Source organism: Equus przewalskii, chromosome 3, assembly GCF_037783145.1.
Source record: "Equus przewalskii isolate Varuska chromosome 3, EquPr2, whole genome shotgun sequence".
In the NCBI taxonomy this organism is placed as follows: Eukaryota; Metazoa; Chordata; class Mammalia; order Perissodactyla; family Equidae; genus Equus; species Equus przewalskii.
In genome coordinates, this window is record NC_091833.1 from 56,542,750 (window position 1) to 56,568,018 (window position 25,269).

The 25,269-nt window shown below is 35.6% G+C and overlaps 1 protein-coding gene across 2 annotated transcripts in view; it reads left to right on the forward strand.

Moving 5' to 3' along the window:
- The window catches only part of ANTXR2 (ANTXR cell adhesion molecule 2), a 138,811-nt gene that overhangs the window by 62,196 nt on the left and 51,346 nt on the right, over positions 1 to 25,269 (forward strand). For both annotated transcript variants that reach the window (XM_070612721.1, XM_008518531.2), the window contains exons 13-16: positions 13,243 to 13,287; positions 14,137 to 14,229; positions 19,297 to 19,464; positions 19,802 to 19,882. In XM_070612721.1, coding sequence (XP_070468822.1) covers positions 13,243 to 13,287; positions 14,137 to 14,229; positions 19,297 to 19,464; positions 19,802 to 19,882 — 387 coding nt within the window. The remainder of the gene's footprint in view (positions 1 to 13,242; positions 13,288 to 14,136; positions 14,230 to 19,296; positions 19,465 to 19,801; positions 19,883 to 25,269) is intronic.

Sequence of the window (25,269 nt, forward strand, 5' to 3'; positions counted from 1 at the left end):
GCTGGGAAAGGGTCTCCAAGGTTAAGGAACCATGTGATAAGGTTGGACCTTCCTGTGCAATCCAGGGTAATCTCCTATCTCAAGGTCCTTAACTTTATCACATCTGCAAAGTCCTCTTTGCCTGTAAGGCAGTTTATTCATAGGTCTAGGAAATTAGGGTGTGGACATCTTTGTGGGGCCATTAGTCTGCCTATCAACGGGTGGCACGTTGAGTAATAAATTTCAGCACATTTCAAGCAATCCAACTTGGACCGTTCAGGTTTCATAGAAAAGATTGTCCTGAAGAAGAACTCACTCAAAGCATACCTACTACTTATTTTGATAGTATTCCTTTTATTATCAGCACATTGTGGAGAACTTCATATTCTGTGGATCACAGAACAGTGCTTTACATAGTATTTCTAGACTGCCTTTTTCCTCCTCACCTTGGCTGGCTGATTTCAGCCTCCTTGCCACTTCAGGCAGGCCTTTGATTGAGACTCCTGCATTTATTATTAATGATATTTCAGTCTGCTTTCATGAGGCAACTTTACAATCCTTTATCTCCGAGCAGTTGGCCCACGGAGGAGGCACAGAATTAACTCAGACAACAGTAGAGACAAGAAGCATCCTGTCTCTTTGCTGAACTAATCAGTTTCCTGCCACAGCAATTTATGCTCAAACGGTTTCCTGTTACAATCTTGATTATTCTAGATATGGCTATTTCAGGGGGGCTCACATTCTCGAGACTCAAATTAAAAAGCAAAAACGTGACTTAATGTGATCTGTGCTCCTTGGTTTTTTAATTTAAACTCTGCAGTGGTGGATTTCCTTCCTTCATTACTTTGCAGTTTCATTTATTATTGATCAGAGGGCTTGAAAGTGTCAACGTATATGCCTTTTTTAAAGACACATGCGGAAACTGAAATGGGCTTCGTTGGGAGATTGCTAGATGTGCTCAAATACAGGTCTTGACCATCATTTTGGATGTTATGGAGAAGATTCCATCATCAGGTGGTAAGAATAGCTATGTTCCAATCCTGGGACTCTGCAGATTTCAAATCACGGAGTCTATTTCTTTATGTAAGGTATAGAGGGGCCCCTTAAAGGTGTGTTTTCAGCATGTCAGGAGGGCTTCCTATCCTCAGGAATATCATGAATGCTTACTAATTTATGCAGCTTATTTAATAGAGAGAACCACCTTTATTGTACATTTAGAACTATAAATAAAAGAGTGGCTGGCCCTGACTGTGAACTTATTTTTATACCTACGTATAAATGAATCACAGTGAACAAATGTTTCCTAAAGTAGGTTTAAAAGCAGGGAGAAAGGAGAGGCAAAATTCTGTGTTCAGCCCTTGGCAACCTAATATGTGCTAGTCCTGTGCTAGGAACTGGGGGTACAAAAAATGACTATAATGTGATACGGAAACTCACATTTTAATATGGAGACACAGAAATGTGGTCAAAATGTAAATGGCAGTTCACGAGTGCCCCAGTGGCAACATGTGCAAAGAACAGTAAGAACATAAAGGAGGAGAGATTTGCTAGAGGGATTGTTTCAGAGAAACCAGACTGAGCTGATGACTCCAAACCGAGTTTTGAATAATGAATAAGATGTTGGCAATTGATGGGGGACGTTTCAGATGAAGTGTGTGTGCAGTTGTAAGTTACCATGGCGTGCTTTGGGAAGTGCTAGGCCGAGGCTTACCCAGCATGCCAGGGGAAGGGAGCAGTGAAAGATGACTTGGGATTTAGGCATTAGCACCATAAGGGAGGGCCTCCTCTGCCTTTTAGGAAGTCTGAAGTCACCTCAAGGGTGGTGGGAAGCTGCTGGAGAGACCTGATCAATATAATCCCCTGAAAGAAGCTTTCCTTGCTTTACCATGGTGCTGAGGTCTGGTCCTAGTGGTGATTAAGTCTGTATCCAAGTGAGTTCTGTCGACAATTGAGTGGAAAGCCAGTGACAGAGCGCACCTTAGATGTGGCTGGAGCCAAAGTGTCTCCAACAAAGTGTGGAGAGGCGGAGTACAATATGGAAGCTACATGAGCTAGAGAAAAACGAAGAGGTGATCTGAAAAGAAGGGGCAAAGGAGACCAGAACCTCGTGAACAAAAAAGATCTTAAGTGTACCAGAGGGTGTTGTAGTATGATGGCAGGGTATTTGTTTTATTTTGTTCCTTTTAGACAATATATGTGTGCAATGCTGGTACTAAACTATGGTTAGTTAAATAATTCTTAGCAGCATTTAATTATTAGGGGTCAGTGTGACTATCGTTACTAGTAATACTACTTTTTAATGGGAAATGAAATGCATTTATTTCAGTTTGGTGATGTACAAATTTCTTTTTGTCTGAGTGTGTTGTAAGTACTGGAGGCAAATATTTAAATCTAATCTTTCAACTGAAACATGACTAAATAGCTTAAAATGTCTGTTCTCAGGCACATTTAGATTATGTCAGTGATCCACCTCCTTGGGAATCATATGCTCAAGAGCTCTTATCAAAATAGAAAGCCTGGGAAAAAAGCCCTGAACAGAGGCACCAATATCTGTCACATATTCTTCATTCAATCATTTCACATTTTATGAAAATATATTATGAACTAATTCATTCATTGTTCAGAGATTAAAATTTCACAGGTATCTAATCAATGACTCAGAAATGACAGTGTTACTTATGTTATATACTTATATTTTCTGCCCCAGATATCCAAAGGCTTTCAGAGCAGTGGCCATCAGATTTCCAATGGTGGTGACTTTCCCTGAGGGGAGAGGGCTAGGTGAATGAGACATCTCCGGGGGTTAATGCCCTTTGGAAAAGCCTCCTGTGGTAGGCTGAATAATGGTCCCTAAAGATATCCAGACCTAATTCCTGGAAACTGTGAATGTTATCTTATATGGCAAAAGGGACTTTGCAGATGTGATTAAATTGAGACTCTTGAGATAGAGAGATTATCCAGGATGACTTGGATGGGCTCTAAATGTAATCACAAGTGTCCTTGTAAGAGGGAGACAAGGTAGATTAGACTGCAGAAGGGAAGAAGGCAGTGTGACCATGGAGGCAGAGACTGGAGTGATGCAGCTACTAGCTGGAGGATGCTCACAGTCACCAGGAGCTGGGAGAGGCAAGGAACAGATACAGCCTGGGGGCCTGCAAAAGGAACCAGCTCTGCCAACCCCTGATGTTAGCCTTGTAAGATCACTTTGGCCTCCTGACCTCAGAACTGTAAGAAAATTAATTTCTGTTGTTTTCAGCCACTAAATTTATGCTAATGTCTTACAGCAGCATTAAGAAACTAATATATTCCTCAAATGATTCTGATACTCCCCAGGGTTAAGAATCACTGCTTAGGGCTATTGATTTTGGGAATTCTTATGTAACGTGTTTTCGGATCAATTCATTACAAAACTTGTTCATGGGGTACAAGAGGTTGTAAGATGGGAGACAAGGAAATATTCTTCAAAATGTTTGCAATAGTTCCAAGGCTAGTAAAATCAATACACATTTTTTAAAACTGGAATTATCATTTTGTTTTGAGTAAGTTAAGTAAATATGCATAATGCTTTATATACTGTGTAGAATTTACTTACTGTTTTGGAGTGATAAGGAATTTTTGGAAGAAATAAGTTTCTAATTTTCAGAAGTATCCAAAGAGTGTATGTTATTAGAACCATTTGACGTCAGGGGTCCATGGACAACTTTTTCAGGGTGCTTGTTATTTGCTAGAAGAGGCCAGTACAGTCTCATTCACATTCAGATATTGAACCCTTGAATCTTCTGAAAGCTAGAAATTGACCTTTTTACTCTGCAGGGAACAGCAAAGAACTTGAACATTTAACTAAATACTGTCAGTGAAACTACGACATATACCTCGTTAGCTGTACCAATTTGATATCAGGAACAAGAAACATATGAAAGTCATAAATATCCCCTCTAGAATACTTTATATTAAAATTTTAGCCAAAATCCTTAAAAAATGACTTTGTCAGGTTAGAAAGTAGTATTTTTTTGGTGATACTTAAATGAAATTATGATTAAACAATTATTTATGTGATTATTTGTTGAATATTTCTCTCACTTTATAGTCTAATAATTTCATGAAGGCAAGTACTGTGTGTGTTTTATCCATCACTGTAAACCAGGCATGCTGTATAGTAAACACTTATTCTTCTTGAACCATCTAAATTCTTAAAATTGAGATACTTGATATCTCTTTACCTGGAAGACAACTTCAAAATAGGATAACTTGTTGCTAGTTTTAATCAAAATTCTACCAACTATGGGGAAGTATTGTTGCATGAAGGGATTCATGGTACAATCTTAGTTCTTTGTATGATTTTCATTGCCTTTATTCAAAATGTGTCCCTTATAATGTATAGGCAACAGAAAATGTGGCCTTTGTAATTCCATTCAAAAGGAACTAAGATACAATTATATAAGAATTTTCAATTGTAATAAAACTCTGAAGTAGAAGCAATTTAGCTTTTGTCTAGTTGCTTCTACATGTACTCCACAGGGATTTCTAATGTGAGGATTCTGAACTTGAATGGAAAAGAAAATCTTTATCTTCACTTCTAACTGAAATTTGTCATTTCCTTCACTTAAGAATGTAGGCTACTGTCCACAGAAGTATCAGCAGTTCTGAAGACTTTGTTGCCAATCATAATCACGGATATTCTGTATTTCATTTATAGTTGCTCAGATATTTTGAAATATCTTTTACACATATCACTACCTCAAAATTATGATCGATCCTAGACTTACTATTATATCTCATTATTTACTGATATAATCAACAAGTACATATTTCTATATCACAGACTTGGGTTTTTTCTAACAGATTTAATAATTAGATTTCAATATAATTGGGTTCCTTTAAATCTGCGTATTTTAATTTAGCTTAATTATTCTGGGAAGGGGTCCACTAGTTCACCAGATTGCCAAAGAGGGGCATAGAATAAAAAAAGGTTATGGAAATATCTGGCTACCCAGGATGCTTTTAAGATGAGACCATTTTAAATTTTTCAGTTCATTTTAACGAGCATTTTCAAGGATAAAGGAGAGAGATGATGTCATTTAAAATGTGGCAGAATAGTGTCCTCTGTGTACCTGGTCCTTCCATGACAAATAGAAATCGAAACCAATGATATTTGGAGAACTAGTAATAATCATAATGAAAGAGCCCTCACGCAAAGCTGAAATTTTCAGGCACAACCATTAGTGAATTATAGAGTATGTTGAGTTTGCAAACTATTCCATAAGGGGAAAAGTTCTCATTTGTGTGGGAAGTTATTTCTCACTATCTGTTAAGTATTCATATTCTGTTAAGACTCTTATTCTGCTCCTTGAGTATCCTCACATCCATCCTTCACAACTACTTTTCTTTAACAAAGACATCAGCAGGATCCTTCCTTTTTCCTTAAATTAAAAAAGGGGTCAGGAGAGGTTAAAAAAAACTTAGCATGTATTGAATCATAAGTGAGATATCAGGAAACATGGATGTTTTCATCATTGCTTAGCTTAGAAGATATGTTGAGTTTGTAGCAGGTTTTTTTGTCATCTGGATGGCAGAAATGACAGTCCTATAGTTGCTTCATTTGGAATAACCAGACACTCCACTGAATTACAGATGTAAGGCTAATGAGGTGGCAAACAAAGGCTTTCTGGAGTGTTGTCAATTAGAGTGTGTTATACAGCTGCAAATAAATATCTGAATACGCTGGAAATGATAAATCTTCACTTCGCTCCAGTGTCCTTGGCCAAAGTTCTCCATGCTCCAGGGAAAACTGCAAGCTCATTCTTCCTTAGTACATTTAAGACATTACATAAAGACCTCATAAATCTTAATTTAAAAAGCCATTTTAAAAAATTATCTTTTAAAACCCAATTTGCTTATAAGTAAGTTGAGCTTTTGTGATGAGGATATATCTGACTGGAGCTCTATAGAATCATTTTCTTAGCCAGCAACAGCTGTGCTGTTCTTTCTAAATAGTAATAATGCTTCTACACGGCACTTGTTTTTTATTGTTGAGGAGGGCTCTTAGTGCCTTTACTGAGTTACTTTGCAGCCCGATTTTTTTTTTCTTTGGAATGCACAATAAAACAGAAGTAATTTAAATTTTAATATGCCTTCCTTGCACCATTAATTAAAATGATTTATGTTTGGTTGCCTCCTAGAAACAGAGTGTGATGTTAGTTCTTATTGCTTCCATGGTGATGTTTTCCAACAGAGCAGCATTTACAAAACAGGGTATCAAACTCTTCCTGGTCTTAGTTTATTTGCTTTGACAGCAGCATTTTACTTAACTCCTGGCAGAATACGTTCTCACACTGCTCTTCCCAGACCTCCTTTGGCATTTTAAATTATATTTATTGTCCGACTTCCCACCAGTTATTTATTTGTTCAAAGTAAGAATCTTTGAACATTGATGAGTCTGTCAAGGCGGAAAGGAAAGGGAGGATGAGATAACCCAGACCCTATTTTGTTCTGGATGTTGAAAGCATCTGACTTTGTGGGATTCAGAAGAGGACTTTCCAGATACTCACGTAAGACAACTTTGTGTTGAGGAAAGGCACTACACTTGCTCTCTGATCTTATCAAAAAGAAAAAGGAAAATGAAAGGAAGACCCACATATATTTTAAACAAATTTTTGTAAACAGTAAGAATGGTTTCTCTATTGTCTGTGGGCTCTTAGGCACTTAGATGACATCGCTGATAAGTTGGGCATTTGCTTTTGTCACTGGCAGGAGTCAGTTCTGAAATACTAGTTGATGTACGGTCGTTGTATAGTATCTTTAAAAAAAAAAAAAATCCAAGGCAGTTCACTGTTGACAGTTCTTTTCACTCTTTTCTGAATATCGGAACATATGATTGCATCAAGCTGGCTGCAGGCTCCAGTGCTGACATTTTCTAGCGCAAAGAATGTCCACATCACTCGAACATTTGAAAAGTGTTAATGAGCAGATCAAAAGGACTGTTGCCTCAAGCAGCTAACTTTTTTTTAAACAAATCGGCTCTCCTCCAAACTGAAATCTTCATTCTAGCAGCTAAGTAGATGAGATGTAATCCTCCCTGATGATGGTAATAACAAATGAAAAAAAAATTGGAGAAGAATCAAACTCTGCATATGGTTCATAAAGTGGTGAAAGTGTTTTCCAGAATCTTCAATACAGAGCTGAAGGATGCTAAGTGGAAAAAATCCTGGCAACTAGGCAATATTATGCCTTTTAAAATCTGCAAATTCTCATAAAATATGGTGCATATGAATACATCCTTTTCTGAAATGAATGTGTTCTTGCACTATTTAATACGAGAATGGGATTCTCATGACTGTTATTTTTAATGTATTTGGACTAACAGTAAGGTTTCCTTTTCTCCTGCACTAGTTTTATTGAAATGTAGGGATATCTGCTGGACACAGATTTTTGCCATTTTTGGCTTTTGGACTGAATGGCTTCAGGTTATTTTCATCTTCCTTTGTTACTTATGAGGTTGTGTGGTAGGGTAGAGAGAAGGAGCATTTTGAAATGTCACACAAAAAAACATTATTTCCTATTCCAATATTTCTAGGGCAGTGATGTTGGGCATATGAATTCACATGTCATATCTCTCTAAAACAGGGATGATAACCTCTCTCACACACAGTTACCATAAAAATTAAGCTATAGCTATCTTTCTGTCTATTTATCCATTCATCCATCTGTCCATCCATGCATCCTAACAAGTAACAATTACTCAACAAATCTTAAGTCTTTTCTTTTGTACCCTTTCCCTTTGTGGTTCAAACCTTATTTTAAAAAGACGTCATGTGGCAGAAGAAGTTGAACTCAGAGTTTGGAGATAGATGGACTTGGGTCCTGGGTTTGAATTCTAATTCTAAAGTTTTCTGTTTGTATATCCTTGGGCAAGTTATTAAGGTTATAGCCTCCCTCTCCTTATATTTAAAATAGAGATAAGCATAGTAATTGCACAGGGTGATTATGAAAATACGAGAAATATACAGTGTGTGGCATATGGCAGCACCAAGAAAGGGTGGTTATTGTTAACAGTGATAACAGCACACAGATGAGCCTTATCCTGCTTCAATTTCTGATGGTACTGTTACTTGTTGTGATGGTGCTTGTGTCTCTTAATTTAACACATCAAAATTTGATTCAGGTAGAGTTTTAAGGGCTTTGTTTCCATCATTAACAATGTAGAAAATATACTTGCCAGGATTTCAAAATCACTTTAAATTTATAATAAGTCATGCATTTAGTCATATATTAGATTAATGAGACATTATTGGAAAAACAAACCCTAATGTTCTTTTTCAGAATAAGGTGAATACACATAGATATAGACATACAGCCTACTTAGTTATGGAAAGGCACAGAAGCAAAAAACCTGGTGGAAATATTGTGGTATGTATTTTGTTTTAGTGTTCTATTAGAATTTTCATGTTGGAAAGGGCCTACAATTAATCGAATTTATTTCCCAGATGAAGAAACTTAGGATGGTCTTACATCTTCCCATCTGCCATTGAGTTCATTTGTTCTCTGGCTTTATTGGTTGAAAGAGAAATTTGATGCTTCAGTTTCTTTGGAAGTAGCAATATTTTAGTTTCGTGGAAATCTATCTCTGTTTATTATTTATATATATATTTTTTCCTCAATATTTTTCTTATAAATTTAGAGGTTGGCTATGAGCCTGTGTGAATATTCTCAGCCAGTTCCTTCAGCTCACTTTCAATCATATTTTTAGTACCTGCTGTTTGTAGAGCACTTTATTAGGCACCGTGATATTTGTAAAGAAGGAGAAATGATTATTGCCCTTAAGAAATCTACACTCTTAAGGGATAACTGAAAAATTCCAAAATAAACATGTAAACTCAAGTTAATGAAGCATGAATGGTTCGACTGTGCAGCAGCTATATTTTTAGAAGTTTTAAAGCTTGTAGATAAAGCAATGCAAAGTTGGTGGACTACTCTGTGAAGGCTGGATGGGACTTAACATGGAAATGGTCATTTTATTTGTAGTAAGCAAAGGGATCTTCAGTCAGCCTGGAGTAGAGGTGCATGTAGGGGGATGTTTGTAGATAGGATGTTAGGGCAGCACTACACCATGCTAAGGCATTTGAACAATGAGAATAGAAGAGCTGGCTCTTGTAGACGTATGAAGAAGGAGCTTTGGTTTGCCAGGTTGTGGCTTATGATAACAGATAAAGGGTCTCTGATAAGGAGAAAGAATGCAAAGATGCCTCTCATTATCCTGTTGTGAGTGTGTCAGCAGTGGTCATATGAGGATTTTATATTCAAACTCTGTTTGCTCATATCAATGCTAAAACTAGATGCTATGCAGGATAATGAGTATGACATAAAAAAGAAAGAGTCATGGAGAGGGATGTTCAGTAATTCTCAGAAGGATATAATGTTGAACAGGGCTGGGGATACTGTTTATGTCCTTATAAATTTATATACCAATGCAAGATGTACAGGTAATAAGCAGAGTAAATTTGAACTTCTCACAAAGAAGTGAAAGTGAGTTCAGATGCATTATACTCATTCTTAGGGGAATGAAAGAGGTACCTTGGTCTTTTTCTAGTAAGGGAACTCTAGAAAGAACTTTATGGTAATTTGCAAAACTAAGAGTAGAAGCATGATTTCTAGGGTTCTTCCAATAAAATTCACTAATTTATTGATTTCACCTGTGGTCACTGGAACCATCGATCCATTTTGACCAAAGAAATGATTGATTAAGCTTCTGTTAGAAAAATATTGACATGGCTACATAGGTTAGAATGAGGGATGGGTTAGAGATAAGACAAGAGATAAGAGCTAGATGTCTAATTTAACTACAAGTAGAGCATGTAAACATTGGTGCCCAAAAAAGCTATGGTAATTATAGACTATCAATCAATAGTATCAATATGTTATTAATTAAAATGCATAGAATGGGAGTGAGCACTGCTGGGGGTGCATCTATTTTGTCTGAGCACCATTCATTTAATTATAATGGCTTGGCCACACTTAAAATGCTATTATCAGTTCTGGAAAACACACTTTGAGATATTGATCAAATGAATATATACTAAGGAAATTGACCAAGACATAATATAACTCAGAAAGTAAATAACTTAGAACCATTACATGAAAAATGGTTGCGATGTTTAGCTTTCAGATGAGTAGCCTCAGTAGATATGTGGTTATCATCCTAGTATTCAAAAATAGGAACTGCTCTCTTCTGGAAGAAAAATTAGTTGTGTGTGTGTGTTTCCACACTCTAGGATCAGGACTAAAGAGTGGAAACTACAGAGAGGGAAGCTTTGGCTTCATTTGTGGGAAAAACTTTCAAATGATGTGAGTTCCTTGCCAATGGAATGAATTGCTTTGTGAGTTAGCAAATTTCTCTTTATTGCAGAAATTGAAACATAGTTGGACTACAGCTAGGTGAGAAGATTTTAGAATATTGAAGTTTTGGTTGAATGTGCATTGGAGAAGTTGAAAAATGTTGTACTAGATATTTTTAAGGTCCAGAGAATCTTTGAGTTTATGAGTTTTAGGTGGTGATTGTGGGAATGGAATGCAAAGAATCCTTCCTTCTTCCCCTGTTCCTTCCTGCCTGCCTTCCTTCCTTATTCCTTTTCTCCCGTTGTCCTTTCTTCCCTCCTTTTTTCCCTTCCTCACTTTCCTCCTTTTCCTAACTTCCTTCTTCCTTCCTTCCATCTTCTTTACAAAATAGAAAATCTTTTTTGTGCTAGATACCTTATTAAATACTGAAAATACAGTGAGGAGCAAAGCAGACATAACCCTGTCTTCATGGAAGTTATAGTTTTTTGGAGCTAGATAAAGTTATCAACTCTGATCAGTGCTAGAGAAGAACAAATAGGCATCCGTGCATATCAAGGGAATCTGAACTTCTCTGGGAAGATTGGGGGAATTCATGGTTGTGGGGGGCGGTGGGGAGAAGAAGAGAGAGAGAGAAAAGGAGAGAAATATTTCACAGAGTCTATTGGACATGGTAAATGATTTAGGGAAGTCATTTAGAAATGAGGAGGAAATTATAGATTATGAGAAAAATGTGAGGCTGCAACTAGAGTGATTTACTTGAAAGAAACAGGAAAGACAGGAAGAAGAGTCGGCTTATAAATGGAGATGGTTAGGTTGGTTTTGACCATGTTGAATGTGAAATGTTGATCTGCTTTTCATTGATTGATTTTGGACAAGCAGGTTGATAATTATATGAGTTGCTTCCTTTTTATAAAGGAAATGCACCTATAGCGTGACAACCTTAACTTTATTTTATTTTACTACAGTATTATTTTAAATCTTAATCCTCCAATGGCATTTATTTCTGGGCTAACTGGAAAAATTCACAGATTTCTATCCTTCAAAATTACTAAAAAAGAACTGAACTTTTATGTTTGTTGATAAAATTGAGTTAAATAAAAGGGTTACATAGAAATAGCATTTCTTATAGCATTCAAACTAAATTGCTGGCCAGTTATATCTATGTGGCTATAGTCTCTGTATATTTTTTTCCTGAGATTTAGATCTAAATTACAATTTGAATGATGAAAATAATATACATAAAGGAAACTATGTCAGTTCTCTAAACATTATCAATAACATTAAATTTTTTAAAACCTTTCATTATGGAAAATTTCAAACATAAACAAAGAGAAAGAGTAAAATAATGAATTCCTCATGTCTCCTTCACTCAGCCTCAATGATTCTCTATTTACGGCTAATCTTATTTCATCTATAATCCCATCCACTTCCCCATCCCAAATTATTTTGATGAAAATGCTGACATTTTCATATGACATCATGTCACTTAACCTGGAAATATTTCAGTATATATCTTTAATAGATAAGCAGTCTTTAAAAGACATATCCATGATAATAGTAATATACCTAAAAAGTAATAATAATTCTTTGATGATATTCATTTTCAAAGTTGCTATTGTTTTAAACTTTTGAAAACTTAATAATATAATTGAAACATCTGATATTAGATAAAGTAAACCAGTTAGATTTTCAAACAGTTTTCTTCTAAGTATAGAGACTTAGATGTGTACCTGAGTTATCAGAAGCCAGTGGCACTTGGTCAATAATTTTCTATCATGATGGTGTGAAAAGTCTAGATACCTCAGTAGCAGTCAAGACCATCTGAATTAGATCTCAGGCTCCATTTCCCTCACAGAAAGAATTGACCATATTAAATTTCATGAAAGAATATATTGAGTGATGATTCACAGGAAAGGAATCTTCGTTAAAAAGTTGATTTATTTCTAGGTTAAAAGGTGGGGAAAGAGAGTATGTTAACTTCCCTATCATCTCATCCAAAAGCAGGCTAACTTTTGTATGTCAATTATGAAAAAGTCAATGAGTCACAGCAGGAGGATTTTGCTAGTAAATTCCTACTCTATTTGAGGGGACATACTGTAATCTAGTGGAAAGTGTTTGCATTTTGACATTAGAAGAACCACTTAGTGAAACTTTGTGCAAGGTATTTGACAATTTTTGTTCTTGTTATTCACTTGACAAATGAAGGTAATAATATATGCATATCATAAAGATAAAATGAATGAATGTGTTTGAAGGAGTTTAGTGAATCGTTAGGTGCTTGTTATCTACTGCTGCCTAACAAATGACTCCACAACTTAGTGTCTTCAAACAAGTTGGTGTCTTCACGGTTCTGTGGACACTGGCTCAGCTAGGACACTCTCACTCTGGGGTTCTCTCAGGTGACTGCCATCAGATGGCAGCTTGACTGGAGTCATCAGAAAGCTCAACAGCCCTTGATGTCTGAGAGAGATTCTTCTCTCAGATGTATGGCACCTCAGCTGGGATGGCTGACATAGCTGGGGGCTGGCCAGGTACCTCTTTCTCATCACCCAGACTTTCCGTAAGGGCTTCCTTACAGCTTCATGGTCTCAGGGTAGACTTCTGACATGACAGTAGGCTTCCTCCAGAGTGACAGTTCCAACTGTGTCAGGGGAAGTGGAAAAGCTTCTTCCTGACCTAGCCTGAGAAGTCACGTGACACCACTTCTACCTCATGCTAGTCAAAAGCTAGTTAAAGGCAACCCCTAATTCAAAGGGAGGGGCATACATATTGGGAGGCAAGGTTCATTGGGGACATCTTTGGTGCTACCACAATATTTTACTAATCTAATTATCATAGGTTATAAAATAATTTAAATATTTTTACACATCCTTATTGTCTCCTCCCTATTCCACCAAAGTTTTTACATTTGATTTTTTTTTTTTTGGACAGGTTATCAAGGATCCCCCTCCACCACCACCCCCTGCACCAAAAGAGGTAAATGAGTGCCTTATAAGTGACGTTGGTGTTTTTTTCTGTATTTAGATATTATCCCCAAGTTTGATCAATTACATTGTTGTCAGATGACTATGATAACTATGTCTTGACTTTTGAATTTATGAAAATCAATTGTTATTCTTTATCCTCTTAGGATTTCTTTCATGTGCTAAAGGAATTGAATTCTTCACAGACTGATAAACATAGACTGGCCATCAGAATCAACAGTACATAGGGATTTAATTTTATAGCACTATATCAATAGTTCTGATGTCACTTATTTTATTTACATAAAGTTGGAAGAGCCAAACTGTCAGTTTAAAGATGTTATTATTTTCTTCAAAATGATTATTACTTTTATATTACTCTGTTAGCCAAAATTGCATCAGCAACATGAATACAGAATCTACGGATATTGTGCATTTCCCAACTGCCTGTCTTGTTAGTACAAATTTCGCAGAGTTCAAACTTACACATATATAGATGCTTTAAATGATTATTTAAATGTTGTCCTAATTTTAATGATTTATCTTTTTAAATATGAAGTGATGAATAGATTTCCAACAAACAGCTGATCCTCATAGTTAAGGAGTAACTTTTGGTAACCTAGTGAAATAAGGGCAATTCCTAAAATTGTGGAAGGGAAGGAGTCCTCGTATTCTGTAGAACTCCACTTGAAATTTATGCATGTGAGCATAAATGCATCCACATGCCCTGTATATAATTTTCATCACATTTCTTCTATATCAATGACATTATTCATAAAAATGTTTAAATGTGAGCCAGTTCTGAACAAACAATATTTTAAGAACTTAATTAAACCCACTTAAAAAAACTGTATCTACACAGGAGGAAGAAGAACCTCTGCCTACCAAGAAGTGGCCAACTGTGGATGCTTCCTATTATGGTGGTCGAGGGGTTGGAGGAATTAAACGAATGGAGGTCAGTATCTTCAAAAAAAATAGAAGCTGCTAATCTCGAAAATGTATTTCTAGAACTATTAAGCCATGGAAACTGTGCTTTTCACAATTCAATATCACAATAATCATCCATTTTTACTTAACACTGGGTCTTTCGGGGATGATTCCTTTTCAATGGAATCATCCTGGCCGTTTCAAAACTGTTCAAGAACTGACTTCATGAGACAAAGAATTGCATTGATAAGATGCCTGAATTCTAAACGGCAAAACAAAGTTAGGGTTTTTCTCAATATTTTGGAAAAAATTACCTCAGAGAACATCAACTTTAAAGAAGTTGGCCACTTAAAGTTGCAACAATGCTTGTCTTTGAAAAGATCCAGTAGTTATGAACTATTTGAGAGAGAATGTTAAAATATTCAATAGTCTGGATATGACCTTATCACAAATGTAGAGGAAGCACATTTAAGGTTTCTTTTCTTTCTTTCTTTCTTTCTTTCTTTTTTTTTTTTTTACAGCTTTTAGTTACCACTTATGAATGATCATAATTAACATTAAGAATCATTTATAGAATGTATTGAATTTTTTGACTGGCTCAAAATGTGGATTGAAATTGAACTTTAATATTATACGTTAAAACTCCAATGAGGTCTTCTTACCGCCATGAAATAGTTTTCAAAGTGATAGATTAATTAATAATAAGCAATCATTGCCAACACTGAGCCCTTAACAACAGTTTAGACAGGCCAGCATCTCACCCCAAGGAGCAACTGAAAGAATTTTCTCATTGATATATTGACTTTATCATTAAACATAAATCCTGGCATTTCCTCCTTATTCGTTATCCTTTAATTTTACTTCTTGATAAGGACTTTTTGTGTGTTGTGCAATCATTGTACGTCTCTTACTGTCATATCTGCTCTGTCCCATTACTGCCAGCAAAAATCAATAAGCTAATTAACAACCTCACAACTGTTGCAATTTTCTCTTTTTATACCTTTCAATAAAATTCAGATTCCCAAGGAGAGTTTCCCCTGTTCAGAATAAATTTCAGTATTCTTCAAAAGAAGCCCAGGCCTACTTAGCATCCCTGTCGTTACCAAAGTGGGTATTCAAGTCATCTGATAGTGATTCTCACTTTCTGGACCACATTCCATCTTAAAATAATGTACATTTCCCTAAGAGCTTGCCACTTTGTTGCTGAAATATCCTCTGACTCATTGCCAATAAGCCATGGAAAGGGCAGGTGCCAGAAGCTATTAAGCTTGTCTGTTGGAGAAGATACTGCGTGTGTGTTTGTTTGTAGGTAACTGAGACTATCAAGGAGTAGAGAGAACACGGCTAGGCTGGCTCTTGTTGCTTGACACATAAGGAAGGTCTTTTCTTTCCCCTTGCCTTTGTTGTGTCATTCTAGGCTTGGAGGAATGGGGAAAGAGTGGATTAGATGTTCCTGTGTATATAAAAAATACACTTCTAAATAAAATTGTTACATATGGATATCTAAATATGATCTGTCACAACTTATTTTTAGTTTATTTAGCCTTATTCCAAAATGTATGTGTAAAAAGATCTATGCAAGGAGAAAAAAGGTTTGACAGGATACACCACGTTATTAGTTTTCTCTGGATGGAGTGATTTTCAATTTGTGCTATATATTTCCATATTTTTTCTTCACTTATTTGACAATGAGTATGCACTACTTTATTTTCAGAATAATAAATTTAAGTCCATTTTGAAATCCACACGTAAAATATCACATGACAACAAGATACGGATATATTAGTATGTGATATCTTAGTATGTTTTAAATGAATAAATAATATTAATGCTAAATACACTAGGAATTATGCCAGGTTTTTTTTAGTCCAATATTCCAGTCTTCCAAGATTGAGATCTCTTTCTAAAGAAAAGCAAAGCATGGGCATGAACTCTTCTGAATGGGTCCTGAGTTAAAAGGAATATTATTGGTTTATGCTCAAGAAAGCCAAGGTCTCATGCATGTTCTTGAATAACTCACATTTCAGGTTTTGTTACTGACTCTTAATATGTGAAATTATATCACCCGTCCTTTTCAGTTGAAGAAAATTTATGGAAAGGATTCGCCCACTTTTATTAAATCAGAGTCCATTTAGCCTTGGCTGATTTGGGCTACATTTTATGGAGTATTCCATCAATGAGATGGAAATGGGAATGAGAATGAGAAAAAAAAAGAGAAAATAAATGTGGGCTTTGAAAGGGGAAACACAATACATAAAAATACGCAATAAAAATTGAACCGAAAATTAAGCATCATTAAACTTTCTCAAACAGGAACTTATTTAAACTTGGAGAGGGAAAAGAGAATACATAATCAGTTTTACAATCATGCCTATTCAAACCTGGAAAGTATTTCCCTTTTAAAAAAATATCTTAAACTGGAGAAAGTAAAAGGCGTCACAGAAATTATGAGCACATCTGAATTACAGAACAAATCTTCCTAAGTAATGTTATTTTAAGCCAGTACAGGGATTTTACCTAGAAATTTTTTCTTACTCCTCCTTTATATTAAATATTTAAGCACTATGGCAATGACAATTTGCAGAAAGCTGGAACCAAGCTGATGTTAATGACAGCTGTTAGCACAACTGATCCACAACACCTAATGACTTCAAATGTGTGTTTCTGCCAATTGAGCGTGAAACTGTTTTTGTTTCTTTTCTCAATTCTGAAATTGCTCCTTTATGATACAACCTCCTATTCATCCGAATATGCTCTAGAAATTATGGAATGTCATTGTTTATAATGAAAGCCAAGCAGAGTTGAAAGAATTTAGCTATGAAGCTTGCACTTATTTTTTATAGTAAAAAAGTCAGACATATTAATTCTCCTAAGGTTCCTTTTAGCAACCTATTCCTGTTACTATTTTATCCTTTTTGACTATCTCGGTGTGATCAAACTAAAATATTAAAATGTATGCATATGTGTTTAATTGCTTTTAAGAGTTTTAGGAAAACTCTATAAAGTGTTTCCTAATTTTAGACTTTGAGACTGATTGAGAATTGTTTGTTGTGCTGTTTGATGATAGTGATAATGATGACGAAACAGTTACCTCATGAACTAACACTAATGAATTTATTTACTGAATTTCCTTTAGACTTCAGCCGCTATCTTTCATAAGCATAGTCCTTTGATAGTTGAGTTCCCCATACTACCACCTTGGTCAGAACTCAGGTTGAACTAGCTTTGTGTTCTGTATCTGAAAACGGTGCCAGTGATACTTGGAGGAAGAATATGATTACCATAACCTCTGCGATATCAACTGTGAAGGCTGGGCTGTTAAAATCTATAATTTCCGAATGGATCTAAATTTTATCTACTTACATTTCAACTCTGCATTACTTCTCTGAGTTATGACATTCATGTTTACTTAACGGTGTATCTTCTTTTGTTTTTTGTTTTTTCCCTTAAAATTGAGACTTTACAACTGCAAGGATATGTTTTAGAGTTTTTTTAGTTCAATTTAGCTATTTTATAAGTTCTAGTTTATCTGGGTGAAGACACTGTAATTTGAAAGAGAAGGTCATTTCTCTGGAAAGAAAGCCAACTATCTAGCTCTAAAAGTTTAATGGTGTTTAAAACAATTTTAACAACCTCATAAAGAACATTCTAGTACCACTGATCACACTGAAAGATACAGATACATTTTAATGACTCAGCAGGGTCCACTTGAAATTGAGAGCCCATTCTAAAATTGCAGTATAAAGAGGTAAAAACATCTAAAGAAGCCTTATCAAAAAGCTGTGAATAGTTCTTTCTATGAACAGTAATCATCCGTATTCCTACCCACTAACTCAGGTCATTACAATGCTTTAAAAAGTATTTAATCGTTCTTCCTTTGTAGAAATCACTTCACTGGGGAGTCGTAGTGAGCCTGGACAGGCTGTCCCACTTCTTTGTAGACCCTCACTGATCTCATCTTTGTCTTCTTTGGTAATGTCCCTGATTTTTGAACATCTCTACTGCTCCTGGTTGGACAATGCCTTCCTTCAGGAGCCACATCCTATTCACATGTCCACACGTGAAAAAAGTCTAGCTAAGATTTAGCCCTGAATTCCTGTTCACTGAAAAACAAAGAAAATAATCATTTGACCCTCTGGTTTTTCAATGTCTAGAGTTTTCAGAGAAGGGAATTCCCTAAAATTTGTAGAATTCCCTGGTGACCTGAATTTTTCTCTTCAAAGCAGAGTCTTTTGAGATTCCACTTCCTCAATGAAAAATCAATATGTCAAATAACCATACTCAAATGAGCAAAGGAACTAAAGACTGAAAGCTACTTTACAATCAAGCTTTACAAAACTAAAGAATATCATATATAATTATTTTATTTCCAAAGGCTAAATGTTTAAATCATACTTTTGCCTTAACCAAATCTGATGCAAAGTTTGGAAGAAACAATTAACTCCTTTGTGTAAAATATATTTGTAATATTCAAACCTATTAACCAATTAACCCATTTCAGACTGCCTATATTCAAATCCCTGTCCTGCTACTTACTAGCTTTGTGGTTTTGGACATGTCACTTAACCTCTCTGTGTCTCAGTTTACTCATCTGGAAGGAAAAAACATAGTATCTGTCTCATTGCATTTTTTATTAGATTAAATGCAGATTGGCACATAGTAATCATTCAGTAAATGCTAATTATCACCATCATTATCATCTATTTCCTCCGGTGCCGTCAGTATATATGGGTGTTTGTTTGGCTGCTAGGGGAACATACCCAATTGGAGAACAGAATTGGAGAACACTGTCATGCATTTCATATGTAAACCACAACTTAACTCCTTATTTGAAACAGTGGAGAAATGGTTGCTTCAAATTTAATTGACTCTAGATTTTTACAAAGGGCCTTTTTTTTGTAGGATCTTAATATTAAATATGTAAGGAGTGGTGAGAAATCTATTAAATCTCAGAAGAGGAGGAATTTGGCGTTAGTATACTTACTCATCTTCCTTTTACTCTGAGGTGGTGAACCAAAGGACCACTGGGCACATAAGAGCTTGTTCTTCTAGGATACTGTATGTCTCATAAGAGTAACTCCCCTCTGTTTTAAAGGTTCGTTGGGGTGATAAAGGATCTACTGAGGAAGGCGCAAGGCTAGAGAAAGCCAAAAATGCTGTGGTGACGATTCCTGAAGAAACAGAGGAACCCGTCAGGCCTCGACCACCTCGACCCAAACCCACGCACCAGCCTCCCCAGACAAAGTGGTACACACCAATTAAGGTAACTGTCCACATGTTGTGGAATTTAACTGAAACTTCCTAGGGAAACTATAACTCTCAAGAAATGATAGCTCTTTTAGTCTCCCTCTTCCACCCCCACCGCCCGCAATTCTCTGAAGGAGGACCAAGGTACATCAGATAGCAGACATTCATTTTACATCATAACAACTGAATACTTTCACAGCAACAAGAAACTCTGTTGTTGTTATTTATTTATTTATTAGTTTAATGAAATGAGAGTAGAGAATAAGGCTTTCCCGTCTTCATTTTAACTCATTTATTCGGCAAATAGAAGTTGAGAACATTGCCTAGGCATTTACAAATCATGTTCCCTGCAGGGCCGTCTTGACGCGCTCTGGGCTTTGTTGCGGCGGCAGTACGACCGGGTTTCCCTGATGCGACCTCAGGAAGGAGATGAGGTTTGTATGTGGGGATGTGCTGGGAAGGGCTGACCTGACCGCGTGGGTCCATATAATGAAGTTTGTGAAATAATCATCAAAAAGAATTTAAAGCCCTCATTACACTTGAGGAAGAAATTATTATTGTCTCGTGCAAATTCCTATTACATAGGGTGCTTAATAAATTATTATCTAGTGTTAGAATCCATCTTCAAGCCACTGTTTAACACAAGTCCCTTTTCAAGGAGTACATAAAAATTAGGGTCCATTGTACAAATGCTTTGATAAGCACACTCACTGCTTCAGCCTTTGACTTGGACGACATCATGTTCTGACGTTTCACCCAGTGGGGAGGACAGACTGGGCGTTAGTAGTTGAAACCTCTCTCTAGCATTTGCTAGCAATGTGCCTGGGGAACATGCCTCAGAGCCTCCGTTTCTTTACATATAAACATGTATTTCCTTACCTCCAACAGTTGATTTAATCTCATTTTGTGAATATATGAAAGTGTCTTTAAAGTTATAAAGCGTTATAGAAATCAGCAATGGTGAGATATAGACACAGATATGTATAAAAATACATATATACACACACATATATATATGTGTATGCATTTTCCCTAAAAAGGAAGACTATTTGAGGCTTTTTTGTTTTGGGAAATTTGGCTAGAATTCTCCAGTTTTATAATTTCTTTAAGATACTAGCACTATTTCCTATTGTATCAATGTAAGAAAAATCGCTTAAAACCTTTTCATATGTAACACTGGGCAGGTTTGGTTCAGAGAGACAACACTGTTTATAACAGGATCGTTTCGTTCTGTGTCAATGTGATTATCATTCTGTTTTAACAAGTGCATGAACTTCACTTCAGCTTCAGAGGACTTGAGGTTCATTCAGGTCTGATAGGCTACTTTTTTTAAGGCTGAAATAATTGATTAGATTAATATTTATTTTACAGTGCCAAGCTAAGTTATATTTAGTGTTATATGATTCTAGCTTGGTGTTTAAAATACAAAAACATCAAAATCTTAAGATTTTACTTCTATGAGATGGCGGTAATTTTTAAAACATCTGAGTTCAACCATTTAGGAAATCCTATTTGAGAAAATATTCCTGGAATATTCCCAACAGATCATTTTCCCTTTGCTAGGACCATAGGTCGAGAGAACCAGGTGGTTTCTGAAGCAGCCTTTTCATTACCAGACCACTGTGGTTAATAGAAAGTTCTTATATGTAATGAAATTTGTGCCTCTGTTTAAATTCATGCATGATCTGAGTTCTGCTTCTGGAGCAACATATAACTACTTACTCTTCAACATGCTAAATTTCTACTTTACCTGTTTTAAAATTGCTTTCATGCATCATCTTAGTTTTTTCTCCCCCAGGTTAGACATTAGTTCATTTGTTCAATAATTTTCATCTTTTTAAGTACTGGGTATTGCACTAGCACTGAAGATGTATTGGCCAGCAAAAATAGACAGTGGTTCCACCACTTGCCAACACTTTATATATTCTTTTAACTCTCATGATTAAAATTTAGCTTTTAGCCTTTATCGTTCCCACTAATTTTGGCTTAATTCAATAATTTTTGGATTATAAATATGCACAAATGTCATCAGGTCATACTGGGGGGGGTGGGTACAAACTGTAGCCTTTGCCTTTAAGAAACCTAAAATTTGTTTGGGAAACAACACACATACAAAAATAATATTTATTCCAGAGTGTGATCTGGGCCATATTATAGGTAGGTACCACGTACTCTTGAGTGCATAGAGGAAGAGATGAACTCATCCTGGAGGAATTTGGGGATGCTGCTTCAAAAACATAGGCCTTTTGTCTTTGAAAATGGGTGGGGTTTCATCACGTGGAGTTCAGTGCAATGAGCATTTCCATAGATGAAGCACCATGAGCAGAGTCTCTGAGGCAGCCAAGAATAGTGATCTGTGGTTTATATGATAGTCTGGGGTTGGAGGTTAAACCATAATGATAGGTTGGGAATAGAAGAGAAGGCATCTGAGTGGATAAATTGATACATTTGGTTTTTTAAATAATGCGTTATACTCATTGTTTCATTCACTCAACAACTATTTATCTAATGCCTAACATGTACCAAGCATTTTGTTAAATATCAAATAAATTTAACATTCTTCTTAAATTATAGTGCAAGAATATTCTATGTGTTGTCCCAACAGATTAGAGAATTATTTTTTTATGATTGAAGAGTAATGCCCCATTATTTTGACCAAGATTTACTTTGTTTTTTAGTAATTGGTCACACTTTTGTCTAATATAGTCCTAAAGCCTTTTATTCTAACTCTTGAGGTTAAATTGTTTCAAAATTCAGAATTTTTCAGATTTTACGACTACATATATAGTCCATATATCAGATATTGTATAAAGCAGCATCTCCTGATCACATTATTGAGACATTTTCCTACAGAAATATTAATTCTACAAGTGGGTAGACTATAAATAGTCTCAAGTTAGTTCAGGTCAGGTTTTGCTTCCAAATGACAATGTTTGGTCACAAACTTAGCATAAAACTTTCAGTTTTCAAAGATTTTGTATTTCAAAGATATAAATAAAACAGTAGAACTTTATTGTGTGTTAACTAAAACTCCATTTTCCACTCTTCACCTATGTATGCTCTTTATGATTTTTATTTGTTTTTATTTAAATTCAGGACTTTAAGCTTAGTAAACATCAATTGTTGGTTCAATTAATTGATTTGTTTTCCCAACAAATCTATATTATGATTATATGTGTGCCTGACACAGTCTGACTTACTCTTTCTTCATAATACCTATTCTTGATAGCTTTACTGCTTCCAACATTTTGTCAGCTGCAAATTTTTGTCACTTACTTCAAGCCACTGTCAAAACCTCAATATGGTACTACTCCATGAGAGCTTTTCCCCACAGGTTGACACTCCACAGTTAATTGACATTAATATGGTAAACCTAGCAACCCACCCTTAGTACATACTCAGTTTACGTCTTATTCACAAGGATAATTAATAAATTTTGTTAAATAATTGGCTGAATTTAAGTTCTAATGTATATTTACGTATTCCCCCAACCAACCAAACCAATGACGCAAAATTATTTGATCATGGAAATCAGGTAAGCTTAGCATGATTTGCCCTTTTGCTTCTGTTTCTTGCTAGTGATCCTTTATAATATTATTTTTTGGACTGGGATTTCATGTCAAGTTTATAGTTATCAGCATATAACTTTTTTCCTTTAGATAACTTGGGAAATCTTTGTCCTCCTCCCTTTCTTATTTCCCATCTCCCCATTTTTCATGTTTCACAAAGATTATTAAGAATATGAGTTTCTGTTAACTCCACATCATCAACCAGGTCCTCTTCATTTGATAGAATTAATTCCAATATACACGTCCCATCCCACACATATACTTAACTATAACCTGTATTTTTTCAGAGATTAAGTGATAGAATTACACAGCAAGAATCATTCCAACACTTTAGCAGAATTGGTGTTCTGTACATTATTAGCACAACTGATGAGTCCGGGCATTTGTTATATGTTTACATTATGTTTTAGGAAGTCATCATACTGTTTTGGTTGCCTGGTCTCTAGAATGCTTTACTTCCATCCTTCCTTCACCAATTCCTTCCTTCCTTCCATCTGTCCATCGTCTTATTTTTTTCTCTTTGTTTCGTCTCAAACACATTTATCTCCTTTCACTTTCAGGTTTTCTAATTTCTTATACTAGTTTATGCATTTCTTATATGCTACACTAATTTTCTCTTTGGCTTCTTCTCCTGAAGGAAGCCTCTTAATTGCTCTATTCTTATTCTCACGAGAACAGTAGATATCGTTATTGACAAGGCCAACCATGTGACTCTGTGATACTTGTGCCCAAAAGAATCTGCACCAATCATAGGACACTTAATCATAGTAAATATTTGGTGGATTTTATTTAGAAGGCTTTAAAATTACTGAAATATATCAAATATTATTGTCCAAAAAAGTAATATTTAATTATATGTTTAAATAAAACCATGTTTGCATGGTGCAGTGGCATAATCTGTACTGACACTCTAACATCCTACAAATTTTATAAGAAAAAGAACACACAATATTTCTTAAATTCTAGTACTTGTCTTAGAGTATCTTTATTTGATAAACAAAGTAATTTACCCAGTAAGAAAATGAGGAAGAGGCAGAAGAGAATAAGGGATTCCGAGCATATTTGGCACAACTGATTTTCATGCGTGATGGTAGAATAGGATGATTTGCTGTGGTAATGCTTTATCTGTGCATGAGAAGAAGACCATGGCTCACCATTACCTCTACTTATTCGGGCTAGTTATTTAAGCCCTCAAAAATTAAACTGCCTGAAATCTATGGTTTTCACCAATTTAGTTTAGATAGACATGGTTTGTCTCATAGGATTCCATGGAGTAGAGAAAATTTTAAATTTAGGAGACTGAGATGACCAAGTGGCAGTGTCCTCCACTTGTCTGGCTAGTCTTTGTGTTGAATTTTCTTGGCAAGCCGGGGCATAATCATTGGATAAGAAAATTAGTCTTGGGGTTCTTTTGAGAGCGTTAGATAACCTCCTTCACCTGTGATTGGGCTCCACCGCATAACAAAGGGTAACCTAGGTCTTCAGCCTTCTCCCCTGAAACCAATCAGTACTTGATTAAATTCAGTTAAACACTGAACTGAAACTACTCAGACTACTCAGCACAGATTTCATATATGTGTGCACTATATATACAGTAGATATTCATTGTCCTTTGAAACTGTTTACCACTTGGATATCATAAATCTGTTTTTCTCATTAAATTTTCCCATTAAATATTAGGAAATTTGTAAATTTGTATCAGCTTAGGTGACATACACTGATTCCCCCTGAAAAGGTTTGTCTCTGCATACCAAATAATTCATTGGAACAAATGTTATTAATTATTCAAGGCCAATTCTTTTAAAAAGAAACTTTATCAACATAAATTGGTGAATAAATTTTGCAAATAATTTTATTTTCCTGTGCTTGCAAAGGCTTGTGTGCTCTTACTGTTGATCTGAAGTATTTATATACTGGTATAGGAGGTTTGTGTGTTTGTGTGTGTGTGTGTGTGTAAAGGAATTTGTACATTGTAGAACTTAGAAGACTTTTGGAAAAATTTTCTAATCATTGGACATGGATGCAGTTTGTTTTATATTGTCAAGAATGTCGACAAATGAGAATACCTTCTCATTTGTGAATATTAAAGGAAGCAATAGTCCTCTCTTTTTCCTTTTTTAAAGGCAAAACAAACTTTATGCTGCTTAAGAGAATAAAACAGAATTGTTTTCAGGTTGTGGCTGATGGTTCCAAAATAACAGAACCTCTGCCTACTCAAAGGCGTGTTTTCTACCTCGGAAAACAATCTTGTC